Below are 15,533 nucleotides of genomic sequence, written 5' to 3'. Positions count from 1 at the left end.
TGCAGGGAGGGTTATTCCTCGCCATCTAATTGGTAAGCTATTGGCAATTTATCCATTAGGTTGGAGTAGTTCTGAGTATTAGTGAGTGATGAAGGTGAAGTTCAACAGTTAGGCCCGAGCAGGTCTAATGCCTTCCCTTGTCGGAAGGGGCAGTCCTACATCTCTTATCCCTCTCTCCAGGTGACATAGTCCCACTCCCTCTCATGGATTGGCTCGGCTAGTTGTCCAACTGTGCTGTAAGCTAATTTGGTAAACAGGCAAAAAACTGGCTAGGGTAGTTTCTGTCAGATAAGCAAGTGAAAACAGGTTGCTTTGTAACCAGGCAAGTACCGGGGCCACTGCAGGAGGGGGAAATGGAGTGCTTGCTTGGAAGGGAATGAGTAACCTGCCTCTTCCAGTGGCTGCAAGCTGTTCGATCAACACAAGCTATGTCATGTCATTGCTTCTTAAGATCTGCTTGTCATTTTGAGTTGAACCTCAGTTTCTCTTCATAGGCTGTGTGTTTGTGATTCAGGTGATTTCTCTCTTCTTTCCTCCCCTTCCAGTGCCCTCTCAGAAACAAGTAACTGTTATGTCTGTTCTGTGTACAGAAGGCCCTTGTTACCTAATAGGAAACTGCACTGGAACTAGAACTGAAATTCACATTGGCTGTGGTCAGAGGACTTGAGATACTAGTAATTCTTAAAACCACATCATATGCAATGTTTCATTAGGATGGCTAGAGACAGAATGATAATTAACAGGAGTCTGTGTGCAAGTTGGCACTGAGGAAGATTAAGACAAGAAACTAAAAAAGTTGCAGCAAGCAAGTATGTGTAGACTGTATCTCTCATTTAAATTTCATTTTTTTAAATGTCTTCATTCAGAAAAAGGGGTGGCCTTCATTTGCTGTATTACAGTTGTCATAGCTGCTTTATTCCTGAATGAGTGAAGGTTTAATTAATTGTATACCAACTTCCCTTTTCCATCCTGTTGTTATCTCTGTAGTAGAGCTTAGCTTATTTCTTCCTTTCTTTCTGCTTGGGAAATAATGGTGGTGATTTTGGACCATAGTGTGTCCTTGGGTAGAATACAACCACACACAGGCACTCAGTTAATATGTCTTTTTCAAGATAGCTATGGCAGCCCTTTTAAATGAGTTGAAGATTTTGTGGTTTGGTGTTTTGGGTTTTTGTTTGTTTTTCTTGTCATAGAATCAAGGCAGTGTTGGTTCTGCCTTTAAAACCTCTGTGGTTTGGAGGTATTATTTTTAATGTACTTTTTGTTTTGTTTTTTTTTTTACTTCTTGTAAGTTTTGGATATTATTTTTTTTTCTTTCCTCATTGCTAAGCACGATTAGAATAACCCTGTCGGGGAATTGAAATAAAGCAAATTATGTAAATAGGATGCAATTATTTGTCAGAGCCTTTTACTAGGTTCTGGAATATCTTAGTGGGGAAGACATAAACCTCCATTGGGTTGAACTCTTGAGGAGAAGATAAAAAAGACTTAATGGAAAAACTTTCTTAAAGATGTAGAAATTCTAACCTTTGTTGTCAATGTATAGGGAGATAGTTAATTTCTGTCTTTTCTCTTCCCCTTCCAGTGCCCTCTCTCTTTGAATCAAATAACTAGTATGTGTATTCTTCTGTGTATGTAAGGCCCATGCTACCTAATGGGAAAACAAAGCTGTTACAGACTTTGCTTTATAACCAGAACTAAAATTCATGTTTGCTGTGGCCAGATAAATTGGGACTCCAGTATTGCTAGAATTACTTGAAATCCAATGTTAATCCTTTTTTCTGCATCAGTGTGGGAACAACAGGATAGCTCTCATTTATTTCAACATGCTTCTAGCAGTTGCAACTCCACTAAGACACAGTGCCTGAAGTAAGATTGGGCTATTGTTTCTCCTCTTCTTTGGTGTGTCAGTCTGGCCATACTGGGAAAATGAATAGAGGAAGATGGGAATCTGAACTGCTACAGAGAATCTTTCTGAATTCCCGAACGGAGTCCTTTGCTTCATATATGAAGGGTTACGGTGATTATTGGGTTTAAAGTGCTAAAAAATTTTCTTCAGGTCAATTTGATGCACTTTCTTTTTTTCTTCTTTCCTATAAATCTTACATCTTGATTCACTTGCTGGTATCATCCTGGTTTCTCTCATAGGTTTCACACTGAAATAAGGCGTTCAGCTATCATTGCTGTTTTTAAAATGAATTTCTCTTTCTGACATGCTGTTTAGTTTTGAAGTCTGCTGTAGTTTTCTCTAAATATTATTTTCCTGATCTTCTTGAGGCAGCCTATTTTACTAAAATGTACACCAAAAGTTCTAGGCTCCTTCAGACCTTCATTTCTGTAATACAATGATTTTAAAAGGACACGGACAAAAATTAATTGTAAATAACTCTTAAAGCATCTTGATGCAATCAGTCTGGTTGGGAAGAATAAGTAGAAATCTCAGTTGGCATAGGAAGGAGGGAGAAATTGGCTGTGTGCTTACTAGATGACACTAAACAGAAGGAATATGTCAGAAGTACTTTGGTAATGTTAACTTGGCCTTGTCAGGAAATCATCATTAGGAAAAGTACTTCTCATAAAACTGCTACACGTAATCCATGATGGTCAATGCTATTATGAAATAAGTTGGACTGTGTGTCTCTTCCTAACACTCTTACATCGTAGTGAAGAGGTTGTTTGACTTCAGTGTGTATTTTTGCATGTAAAGCTCTTTGGATTTGCTGAGTATGTCCTTCTTTTGACTGCAGTTTGAAAAGTCATTTTACTTTTTTGATTAAATTCCTAATAGTTACATTATATCTTTATATCAAAAATCAGCTCTCCACACAATCTTTTCATCATCAACGTAGATGACTAGAAGTAAGATTATGCTGATTATACCAAATACTCAGTTGTCAAAGTATTTTGTAAAAGCAATGGTCCTTTCTCTGTTAATTTTTTTCTAGCAATTTCAATAAATTGAACTGACTGTACTTAAAATCCAGATCTTGGAAAAAAGCATATGCTCAGTTCCAAAACCATACCAACTAATTTTCAGACTGGATTAGAATTACAGAGTGGAAGAATTGGTGTACAGATAATGTATGTCAGTATTGTTTCCCTGAGATTTTAGGTACCCTCATGATCACGTTGAACACATGGCTACATCCGAAACTGCAGGTAGAAGGTTTTGTTGTATCTGTAACTGAACATTTGTCATTATGTAACTTCATAGCTTTGTTCCATTGATCATAATTTTCCTATTAGGTTTCTGCTTTTCAGAATCCATTCTGTGGAGTTGAGCTTTCTCTGACAAGATGTCATTAACTGATTTTTTTTTTTTTTTTTGTCTGTGCTTTGAGGAGTCTAAAGCACTGTTACCTGAGAAGTCATGTATACTGATTTTCTTTCTCAATGGAAGAACGTGCGTGACTATTGCTATTGAAAGTGTCTTCTGTAAGGACAGCGCTAGTATAGCTATCAAACTTTAGATTTTATTTCTGAAGGTCCAGGAAGTCTGAGTCGTTGGAATGCCCTTTGGAAATCAAAGTAGATCATGTACCTGTTTGTGTGTTTTGTGTTACTGCAATACCTCATTTCAGATAAATGTTACATAATGCAGAAGAAACGGAGTTCAATTACCTTAGAAAGTGTAAACCTATGTAATGAACATTTACATTTTTACTGTGCGATGTAATTGTTAATCTAAAGTAGACTAAGATCTCGTAGGCCTTTGGAAGTGTCAGAAGAGATGCCTCTGAGCAGTCAAGGATCAGAGTTTTATTTGTATTATGCAGCATTGTTATTCTTGAGATTAAGTGCGTTGTAGGATGATGCAATATTGAATAAGCTTGTGTATTTTGAGAGTTGGTCTTACATGTAGTTTTTCTGTCCTTAAGAACTTGGTTGATGGAACCTTTGTGAGTATGTACTAAAGCTGCGTATACTGTTGGGTCACTATCCCTATATTCTGTACAAATCTAAAAAATGTGGTGGTTTTTTTTCTGGAGAAAATTGATAGCTCTGAGAGAGGGGTATATTTGCTACAGATAACCATTATCCTGTTTTTCTATTTTTAAAAATATTTTTTAAAAGTGTATTTATGCATGCTATTTGAGTTGTGTTTATGCCAGTCAAAGGTATTTCATTTTGGAAAGTGAATATGGTGGAATCAAAAGCTCAAATATTTTTATGTTGGGTGTTTTTTTCTGTAATTTATTTTAAGGCATCATGGTCTATATCTAGTGTATAGAAATTTGTCGGTTACTTAAAATTATTTAACTGCCAAAGTAAATCCTTGTAAACCTAAACTTACTAGTATTGTGATTCCAGAATTGTTACCATGTTTGTCACAGTAAGACTAAGAGATAGATGGTGGTTCCCTGTACTTTCCTGTGTTTTTTGGTTGGGTGGTTGTGGGGTTTTTTTGTCAGTTTTATTCCTTTGGTGTAACTGCATGTATTTTGAAGAGGGAAAACCAAAAATCTAGCTGGCACTTGAGGTTCAGGTTTTTAAAGCTCACTACACTTATTTTAAGTTTTAGAATTTCCTTCAAATAAACTTCATTGTACAGCTGTTTTTGTGCTACGGGATGGTATGTAGTATGTTAACAGTATTGTCACACTATGACTTTGTCTTTCTATTCCTAATTAAATGTTTTAATATTGTCCCTGAATGAGTGGCAGATGTGGCGATTTGGTTGTGGCAGTGCCATCTTTAGTACTTCCATTGTCTTAACCTGTAAATATATGCCTACTTGGCATCCTTTTCCTACTTGGAAATAATAGACTTGATTAAATGACTAACAAGAATTCCTTAAAATTTGCCGAACTGACTTCCTACCCCATGCTTTTCTCTGCATTCTTGGAATGAAGTAGGAGAAGCTGTTCTTTGCATAACTTGCAAGCTTGCTAATTAATTTTGACAGTAAATGCAATAGTATTTTGTTATGTTCAAATGGATCGGGACTGAAAGTAGCAACTGCAGACCTTGTTATAGGTAAACTGAGAAGTTTGCTGTAATACTCGCCTACTACTTAGTTATTTGCTCACTATATTAATAGACATCTCTCTCAGCTATGATGATTTGAAATTCACTAATAAGGCCTGACACTAGAAAGGCAAGTGCCAGTCTCTTTCTTGTATGTGTGTATTGTTGGCATATGATTGCTGAACAGGCATTTCTTTTCTATTTTTCAGCAATATTTTTTAGAAAGACAGAATCGTGTAGAGATGGAATAACAGAATATTTTAAAGTATTGTGTCTTGAAAATAACAAGTTATATATTTGGTGAATAACTGCACATAACTGTAACATACACAATTTTATTTATTTTTCATTTATAGGAATCTTATTTTTAAGGTTGCTAAAGCCTATCTGAAAAAGTGAGTTGAGTGGTAGTTAGTATTTTTTCCTTTGGATCAGCTTGTTGAACTGGCTTGTCACGTGGCTCCCTGTTGTTTTTAGATCTGGTGAGAGAAACAATGGAAATGTATAGTCAGACAGTTGGAGGAAGGAGAGTGGGGCTTCTCTTCAGCAGCAACAGCTACACTCTGTGTAGTATGGTGTGAAGTACCCTGCAGGAGTGACTTCTGGTTTTGGACAGTTAAGGCTGTACAGTTACTAGTGAATCTTTGCTGCCTCTAGAATTGACTTACTTGTTTCTTCATCCCTTTTAATACACAGTAGGGGCTCGCTATGTAGATATATCTTCTCAGCTGTTCTCTGGATAACTGGAAATTGAAAAAGGATTTTGGGGGTCTGCCCTACGAGGCAATAGGAAACACGCCTATACCCCTAGTAATTGTAGCCCTGCATTTGTAGTAACAGGGAATATGCGCTAATAGCCCTAGTATTTTTCCACTATTCCAGGATTTTTGTTGACTTTTTTCCCCACTGGATGTCAAGACATAGTTTTTTTTCTCCTTTTACGGATAAAGCCTGCAGTGCTCTTTGAGGCATAGCAAGGAAAGATTGTGGGTGCTGATGCAAGGGTGGACTTGAAGAAGAGGATGCGCTGAATTCCTCTGCAAAAATGGGATAGCAGAGAAAGAAAAAGAATAACCATAGTGTTTATTCAGGGAGAATATGGGGGGATTTTGGAAAATGTATTTTTCAGTAATTTTGTAGCTTGGAAAAGATGCAAGGTATTTTGCCTAATTACACATGCTAGCAAGAGTCCTGAACCTGCATTTTTGCTGTGCAGTGACAACAGAAAAAGTCAGACTGTTCAGGTCAGACTGTGGAAAACCAGGAGATCTTTGGGCCTGAGCTCCATGTAACAAACTTTAAAAAAACCCAACTTTGCCTTAATTTTAAGCTGTTAATAAATACCTAATTGTGAAACAATATCTATCTGACAATATCCTTTGAAGAAGTAGAAGACATTCCTGTGGTGGCTAGTCATGTTTCTTCACCTGCTACGTTGAGGCCTATAGGTACAAAGTGTCATGCTGGTGTTGAGAGAAGTGGAAACTACTGTGGGAAGCTTCATAAGAAGTATAATTGCATCTAGAAAGAAGAGTCTGTTAGATTGTTTTCCACAGGCTACTGAAAAAGATGAAAAAGGAGCTTAAGGAATTGAAGTGATGGGGGGAAAGGAGCAGAAGATGGAATGCAAGAGGATGGCATCTTGTGTATGGCCCAGCTTCTTGACAAATTAACTCATTTTTTCAATGTTGAGGATGATCCATCTGTTTTCTGCAGTCCTTTTATTAGATCGTTGAGAATTGCTTACATTTCTAAATTTTCAAAATTTATATTTTCAGTATGCCTTTTATACAGGAAGTATCAGAAATTTGCTAGTAGGAATATCTTGCCAACAGTTGATAATCTGGCCTGTTAGTTTTTTTTCAGCTGTGACAGTTGGAGAAATGGGCATCCAAACTTTACTCCTCACTTGACTTTTTGTAGTTCTATGTGTGCAATCATTTCCGTTTATACTTGGAATTTTATTTAATGGTAGAACATATACACTACTTGTTTTAATAAGATAAATTGCTTCTCAAGTAGTCATGTCCCTTTAAGAACACTGAAAATAAGGCCTTGAATCAAGAGTGCTTTGGAATTTTTTCTTAAACCAGGATTTTTTCAGTCATACCAACAGAGGCAGTTATGCAATCTCTACACATTATGATCATGCTTGATAACATCAGAAGTAGTGAAGAGAAAAAGCCAGACTGGATGGAAAGCAAGCAGGTATTTGATTTGGAAGGTGCAGCAGCCTGCGTGGTGACTGACATGGGTCCAATAGCTGTTCACAACGTCATGCTGCTGTAGGAGAGAAGAGGTGCCAGGTGCCTCAGGCGGCTTACTAATGTACAGCCAGTGCAATCTTCAGGGATAATGCTTCCTGTAAATGTTTTGGACTTTTGAAAACTCCTTGTGCAAGGCATTTCAGCATAATTGTGAAGTACTTGTTGAATCTGCCATACTGAATTATCTGTACTTGTCTCTTAAATTCTAAACTTATAGCAATACTGCAGTAGAGAGCAGTCTCTGCAGGATTATTTTTTTCCCCTGTGAAAGAAATCTTATTTTTCCTTTACAGAAAAGCAGAGGTCCACAGTATCTATCAGATATGTTAGACAGTCCTCTTCTGATTGATTTGATTTACACTCGCTCCTTTTACATAGCTACAAATGTAATAATGAAATGGAAAGTTGAGACTAAATCAAAACATTTACCTTCTAGTGAGACTTAAATCTGGAGAACAGGTTCCCTGAACTTTGAGTAGCAAGGGATTTCTTCAGTTGCCAGGGATAGGCATGTTCTTGTATATGAAAAAACATAGCACTTCCCTGATTCTTCTGCTACCTTTTGCTGACCTTGCCTTGATATTAGACACCTTGGGCAAGTTGTGAAGGCCTGACCACTCAGAGACTGCTATCTTGGAGTCTATTTTAAACTAGATTTTTCTACCTTGCTGCTGCTTCTAAAACCATTTCAAGTAAAATTGGGCCTGTTCAGGCCTTTCACTTTCATGAACAGAATGAGAGAGGTATTTTTGCAGAGTCTCCTACAGTTGTTGCTTATTATTATTGTATTTCATTTTTTATTTTGTAATACTGTAAACTTTTCACCATTCCTGAGGATTGGTCTACAGCCTCCCTGCGGGAGATGAGCAATTCAGAAAATATGTAGTGCATACTAAAGTAATTTCAACCCAGATGGATGGTAAGGTGAAGGGTAATAATGATATTTCATTCAGGAAAACAATGGTGGGTTGGGAGCACTACCGTATTTGAGTATGTTAATGCTTTCCAGGCCCTCTGCTACCTCTTGGTGACCTTGCTTTGATGTTTGAGGTCTGAAGTTGCACTTACCACAGTAATTGATCGCTTGCTAGTAGCCACAGTGATTAATGTCAGATTCATCTATGTACGCTGGAGAAAACAACTCGGGAAAGTGACTTGTGATGTTGCTGTACGTGATTGATATGCTCTGTGGCATCCTTGGCAAGGCTTGTTCTTGCAGGTGCTGGCACTTCATTTGCTTTTTGCATCAGTCAGGTATCTGCTGCTAGGTTCTTCCAACATCTCCCAGTTAGTGTTTTGCCTTTCCAGTTAGGTCTGAGTTTAGAGCATAAATAGTAGCCTCAAAACATTTGCTTTCTTTATTGAATGGCTATTCCCGCTATTCTAATACTATTCCAGTGTTGCCTGCTGTTTCTGTACAGGAAATCCCATGTGCCTTCATGAAAGGTTTTGGAATTAATCAAGTCGGAGAAAGTGTTTAGTACTTAACAGAATTTCTGCTTTCTTTTCAGACTGTGTTTAACATTCTGTAAGAGACAATAAAATTAACTTTCTTAAACAGAATATGACAAAGAGTTGTCAAAACTGAAGGTATTTTTACTGTACTTTGGTAAAAAGGTCTTACTGTTAGTCAGCAAGATAATCTATCAGGCTGATGATGAACATGTCAGATGATAAACACCAAGAAAAAGGGAAGGGAGTAAGTGAAGTTTTCCCATGGAGCACTGTGTTTCATTGAATAATTGTGCAAACTTGATCAAGATACAGTTGGAACATGAATATCTGTAGCTGTTCAAACCCCAGAAATTTAGTTAAAATAATGGGATTCCTAAGGATGTATAAAACAGCCTTCTCATTTGGGGCTTTTAGAGTGTACATTTAAAAACAGTTTTCTTATAATACATAGGATTCTGAGTCACTCATAAATTCTATAAAAAGAGAGAGAACACAAGCAGAAGGAAATCGGACACGCATTTTTAAAGACTGCTTCTGCCTTCCTTTTTGTTTTTGTGTCAGCTGAATTTTCATGTAATAACAATTGCTCTGGGTCTGATCTTAAAACAGATACTAAATATTGCAAGAACTGTGATGAGCTGAGGCAGCTGAGTTTTGTGTTCAGATTTTAAAATAGTATGTATATAAAGAAGCTATGTGGTATGTAGTGAATGGAGAAGTAGAACCAGCTGAATCAGTTTACAGAGAATTTGGAATGGTGTACTTCTCATTGATAGTTATGCGGGAGATGCTCTTCAATTTGAGATTTGATTTGCTCATTGGTGCGGTTTGAATCCTAGACTTAGTGTGTTGTTTTGGCAGCATGTACTGACACTGGAGTGTGTCAGCAGTTTCGGCACTAGGCTGCTAAGGAAAAGACTTCATCTAGCTGGATCATTTCAAAGCTTCAGTATTCAAGCAGTCATTTGATATGAAATGGGTTACGTGAATGGAGTACTGTTCAAGTTCTCATGTTACTAGAATGCATTGAATGTAAATACCTGATTTTGATGTAAGTCTTCAGTGTTGTAGTCTTGCTTCTGTATTATAAAGTCAAGAATTTTCTAAGTGTCAATGAACTTTGGAGAGAAAGAACTCTGCTGGGTTTCAGATTCTACCAGCAAGTAAGGATTACTTTTTCTTTTGAGAACTTTGTGCAAAAGCACATCTTCTCCAATTAAGTTCTAGTGTTTCAGCTTCTAAGAAAATGTACTTAATTTTGACTTTAAAATTGTGTTATTTAGTTAGATAGCAGTATAGGTGCTTTGTTATGACTGTTACAAAGATCTTCAACTTTAATCCCACTTAGTTTTATCTGGGAAAAAATGTACACTGGGAAAATAGTACATCTCTCAAGTGCTCCTTGAAATACTTGTTGCTTTTTTTAAAATAAAAACAATTCTACGGAGTGCTTTGTGTAGCTTACATAGCCTAGTACTAGTAGTATAAAGATTTCAGGAATAGTATGAAAGTATTCTTCATTGGTTTGTCTTGGGAGGTGGGAGTCAGTAAAGTGCTTTTTGTAGGATAGAAGAAAAGAAGAAACAAGAAAAAATTCCATAATTTCTATAAATTGATTTAAATTTTTTTTTTAAATCATACCTTTCGTAACGAGAATTGCTTGAATGATTTTGCATAAAGTTTCCTGTAATTAGGATCAAAGCTGGGGTTGAGGGGTAATGGTTTGTACTGTGAACTTGCTTTAAAAAAAATTGATTCTTGTTTCTTTTTTATGATGTGTGGTTTTTTTCTTTTTTTTTTTTAATGTTATTCTCTGGTGACAAACAAATTATTACTCAAAATCTATGTGGCATCCCAGTAGTTGAGACAATTTGGTATCTCATTACAATTTTGTAGACCATGCATGTTCTGGTAAAAACTTAAGATTTAATTATTTTTTAGTTTGAAAAGTAAATCTGGCATGCATTCTTACTAACATTTAAAAAATATTATTCCAGCTGTGTTGGGGTAGAGGAGCACCATGCTGTTGACATTGATCTATACCATTGTCCCAACTGTGCAATTCTCCATGGACCTTCTCTAAGTAAGTATGGGTTATTAAAATTTTATTTTACACTTTAAGTCTGTTTTATCTCCAGGTAAATTTGAAAAAGACTGTTCAAAAGAATATTCAAGATCTTGTTTATTATTTAGAAGTTACTAGTTCTACATGACTAATTCTGAGCTGATAAAAACCCAAAGAATTCACCCTGAAAGGTTTCTTTATCTGGAGATGCAGATAGAATAAAATATAAGCCACTGTTACACATTAGAGAAGTCAAAGTGCACAGAGCTATAATAAAACAATCTGGACTTGACAGAGAGTGAGAGAATTAAAATCAGGGAATAATTCTTAAAAAAAACCAAACCAAAACAAGAAAAATGCAAAAAATGGCTTAAAGTTCCTGTATTTTAATCATCAAAATTGTAATACTTAGGAAGGCAACTCTGAGAAAACGTGGAAGTTTGCTGTCTTGCCTTTCTTGATGATTGTGGGCTACATGCCGCAACGGTCCAGTGCAACCTGAGAATATGAACTTCCCATGGGTGTTCTTTCTTCCCCGCCCCATCCCGTTTGCATCCTTGAGAATTACACAGCTCTGAATTTCAGGTTTCAGATTTATAAAGAAGTTTCCACCAAGGTCCTAATGCAATTTTATGAATTGCCAGAAGAGCCTGTGAAACAGAGCAGCAAGAGACACCTTTTCTCTGGTTCTCGGTTCAGTAAATCAATTTGCTGTAGAGATATGCAGTGGAAAGATGGAATAGTTTTTTGTCTTTTTGTAACTACTGAAAGGATACTGCTTTATCCAACTCTCTGGATTTTCCCCCATGACTTCTCAAAAGCAAACAATGTAAAAATGAATGTCACCTTTCCAACAATTAATTAAGTTTCTATGTTCAGACCTGACAGATGTTTATATGTACTGTGTGTCTTTAACCTCCCAGCACTGTCATGGCTGGCTGTGTTTTCTAACATGGGTTTGCTTTGGTTCTTTTTTTCCTTGAAGACCACATGGTAATTTATAGTCAGCTGTGACTTAAATTTAGAATCTTCTCAAAGCTGAATATAATTTAGAAATAAGTTTAAATCCACTGCAATCTCAGTGGTAGTCGTGTGGGGTGTGAACAAAGTGATAAAGCACCACTTATTCATGTAATTGATATATGTTGCATGATATGTATCTAGTACAGTATGTGAGTTCAGGGTTAGCTACTTTTAGGTTAGGGGCTAGAAATTAAGATAAATGCTATTTTAAAATGCTGTTTTACATGCTTGTGGTTTTTAATATTCCAGTTGTCATTTTCAGTTAAAAATCTGCATGTCTTTCCAGTAAATCAGAATACAAATAACAGCCATTTATTTTCCTACCTTTCTGCCTGGTTATTTTGTGGAATAGAGTAAATTCAAAATTTCTTTTCTCTTCTTGATTTGGGAGAACTAGTATGCTTCACCATGATGCCTGTGAATAACCTTTCTTGTAATGCAGAGCCTGCTAGCTCTGATGAGCACTCTGTCTCACCTGCAGCAATTTGACAGAGAGATAAGAGTGATTTTTTTTGTGTCTGAAGTCTTTTCAAAAAGACAAAAATCTCTGGTAAAAATTATTCTTATCACTCTTGTTGCCTCAAGTAAGTAGATCATCTAGATTTAGTGGAAGCTTCAGACCTGTCACTTATCATCCTAAGTAGAGGTGATATATCGTAGTATGTCTTCACCTGGAATCTTATTAATTGTTCTCAGCTAAGCTGTCAGAATCAAATCTGTGATAGTTTGTGGTTTGGGCTTTACTTACTTTATATTTAGAGACTGATAATGTCTCATGACTTCAAGTGTTGCAGCAATGCTCCAGAGTGCTTCAATCATATGAAATTATGTATGTAAGTAAAATAAAAAAAAGCATTTTTATTTTCAGCTTTTCATATTCTAAAATCTTTTGTCTAGAGTTTTGAAAAAGACAAAAATGCAGCTGTTTGGTTTAAAGAGGGCAAGTATGGCTGTGATTTCAGCATACACTTGTGTATATAATCCCATCTAATGAAATGATGTAGTGCAAAAAATTTACTAAAAATAGACAAGAAACCCATACTTCATACTACCAAATGGATAGTTAATTGCAGTGTCCTACCAAATTAATTATATAAAAGTTCCAATAATGAAAAGAAAGCTGCTGCATAGTTAGATGTAAAGATCAAATTAACCAATCAATTTTTTCTTGTTTTTCAAACAAAAATAAATCCTTTTCTTGATTTGGAAGAGCAACAATTTTATAAGACCTTCAGTAAGCAGCCGTGTGTGTAAAATACTAAATAATTAATCCTAACATCCTAAATAATTAAAAAAACCCTAAGACTGTTTTAAAAAAATCATAAATACACTATTGAGTTTTCTCAGCTTATTGGTTCAGTGTCTTCATATTATATTTTGTTGTTTTCAAAGTTTTCTCAATGATCCGTAAGTCTGAAAATGCTGTTTGCATGAATGCTGGGAGTCAGGTCAGCCACCGGATTCTAGAATCCAGAGCTTAAGAGATCACAATGTGCAGTAAATGTTAACAGGACTGTGTTTGTCAGGAGATTACTGTATTAACCTGGTTTTACCTTCTCAAATTCTGTAAATTCCCTCCCACTTGTTTTTGGGTTTTTTTTGACTGTGGTAGTAATGCCAGTGTTTGGTCTGAGCTGACAATTTGAGATGATATACCAGACCTTAGAAGTGGCATTCTAAATTTACTGTGTGCTCCTTAAAGTTTTCCAGTCTTCCTATGCTAACATTTCTCTTACCTTGGTCTCAGAGAATCACCTAGAGGACCACTTCCAAGACTCGGGGCTTCTTTGTACAGATGTACACCTCTTGATGGTCCCCATTTGAAGTCTAGTATGTGACTTCTAAGGCAAACGGACTAGTAGTGTGAGAAGGCAGGGAACAGTGTATGCCTGAAGGAGGTAAAGTTATTGGTCCATAGTTTTGAACATATAAGGAATGCAATTTAAAAATAGCTTTCTGCTTACTTTTCATGAAAACTTCCAGTATACTCCTCTCCTTTTCTTAGCCCCCCTGCAACTGTGTAGTGTACTTTCAGTGTGTGTATTTTCAGTGTTGTCACAGCAGGTTGTGCCTCAGTTCTCAGGAACAGCAAGGGTGAACACAAGTTTCTTCCACTAGTTTGGAGTGATTGAGAGGGGGAGGTGTTACATGTGCAGTTCAACATGTGTAGGGTTTTTTTGTTCATTTTGAGCATGAGGATCCATTCACTTAACTTATTTTTCTTGCAATTGTTATTGTAATGTCTTAAGGGGTTATAAAAGTTCTAGAATTAAAAAGATATGTAAGTGGAAAAAGTTCTCATTACTGTTTTCTGTTCTTCAGTGCTCTCTTACAGATGGATGATGTACATTGCCAAGTACTAAGTAAAAGAAGGACTTTTGATTTCTGATGTTTAAATGTTGGAAAGACAAAAAAGACTTTGATTTCTGATTTGTAAATGTTGGAAAGACAGAGTTTTAAAAGTTCATTCTGTGCTATAAAATCTCTTAAGCAGCTGTATCATCTTACAATTTTAATGAGCTATTATAACAGCAGTGAATTTATGAGAAACTACTCTGTTGCAAATTAGTAATAGCCACTAATTTCTTGTATTATTATTTATGACTGAGAAAATAGCTTTGAAAACTTAATAAACCTGGCTTCATTATTTATGAAGTTTTATTGTATTTGAATAGTTGGCTCATTAAGCAAGTTCTTCAGCACTGGTTTTCAGGTTAGCAAGAGAATAAACTGACATTTATAGCTATTTAAATGTCTTCTAAAGGGTACATTTTGTCATGTCTGTAGGAAACAGCTTATCAGTAGGAATAATTATGATTTACATGTAAAGACTATAAGATGTCAATTATTCTGATATAACCAACTGTGTTTTCTGGAGAAGCAGCAAGTTTTTTTTCCTTTTTAGAAACTACTTTTTTTCCCACTTCTTAAGTCCTTAGCTTCCTGTTACTGTTAGCTGTGTTTTCAGTATTGCTAGCACTTTTTCAGACTTTGGGTGCATCATGGTTACGGTAGACTTAAGAATGAGCTCTTCATAAAGTGCAAATTTGTATTTATACAGTGGTTTAGCTGGGTGTTATATTTGCATTGCAGGCTGCATTCTATATGTGTGTAAAACACTCATTTGTGTTGACAAGAACAGGAGCTTTTCCCTTTTCTGTACTTCAGCAAATTGTAGAATCACAGAATGCTTGGGGTTGGAAGGGACCTCTGGAGATAATCTAGTCCAGCCCCCCTGCTAAAGCAGGATGTAACTAAATTTATGCTTAATTTTAGTGGTTAAATTATACATTTGGTCTCAGTAAATCTCCTTGGGGCAGTGTTCCAGTAGCAGCTATCTAATGCTTTGGAGCAGAATTTGGCTTTTTTAGGAAAAACTGAAATGCAACCTAAAAATTGCCATACCCTTAGTATGCTTCTTACAGTGGTAAATATGCTGGTGAGTAGAAAGGTGGCAAGTTCAGCACTGTTGGAGTTTCTTTCCCAGATGATGAGGCGGTAGTCCTTTTTTTCTGAGGCACCTCTTGGGAATTTAATAAGGCTTCTCAGCCTGTTGAATGTTTGAGTACAAGAGATACAGGCTTGTTTGTATAGAAAGTGCTCAAAAATGCATTTTGCTAAGAAAGAGATAGGTGATACAGCTGAGGGCTTCTTTTCAAAGCAGTAAGCTTGGGTTCTTTGTAAACGAAGATACAAAATGAGTGGTTGATGAAGATTAATTAATGAAATATCCATTATGAAATAATTTGTCATGA

General features: G+C 36.2%; 1 protein-coding gene across 2 annotated transcripts in view; it reads left to right on the top strand.

Moving 5' to 3' along the window:
• The window catches only part of KDM7A (lysine demethylase 7A), a 71,847-nt gene that overhangs the window by 17,552 nt on the left and 38,762 nt on the right, over window positions 1–15,533 (top strand). For both annotated transcript variants that reach the window (XM_055807581.1, XM_055807580.1), the window contains exon 2: window positions 10,688–10,773. In XM_055807581.1, coding sequence (XP_055663556.1) covers window positions 10,688–10,773 — 86 coding nt within the window. The remainder of the gene's footprint in view (window positions 1–10,687; window positions 10,774–15,533) is intronic.

The sequence above is a fragment of the Falco peregrinus genome, chromosome 6 (genome assembly GCF_023634155.1).
Source record: "Falco peregrinus isolate bFalPer1 chromosome 6, bFalPer1.pri, whole genome shotgun sequence".
Lineage (NCBI taxonomy): Eukaryota > Metazoa > Chordata > Aves > Falconiformes > Falconidae > Falco > Falco peregrinus.
The sequence above is the reverse complement of the archived record's forward strand: the minus strand, read 5'-3'. Positions and strand labels throughout refer to the sequence as shown.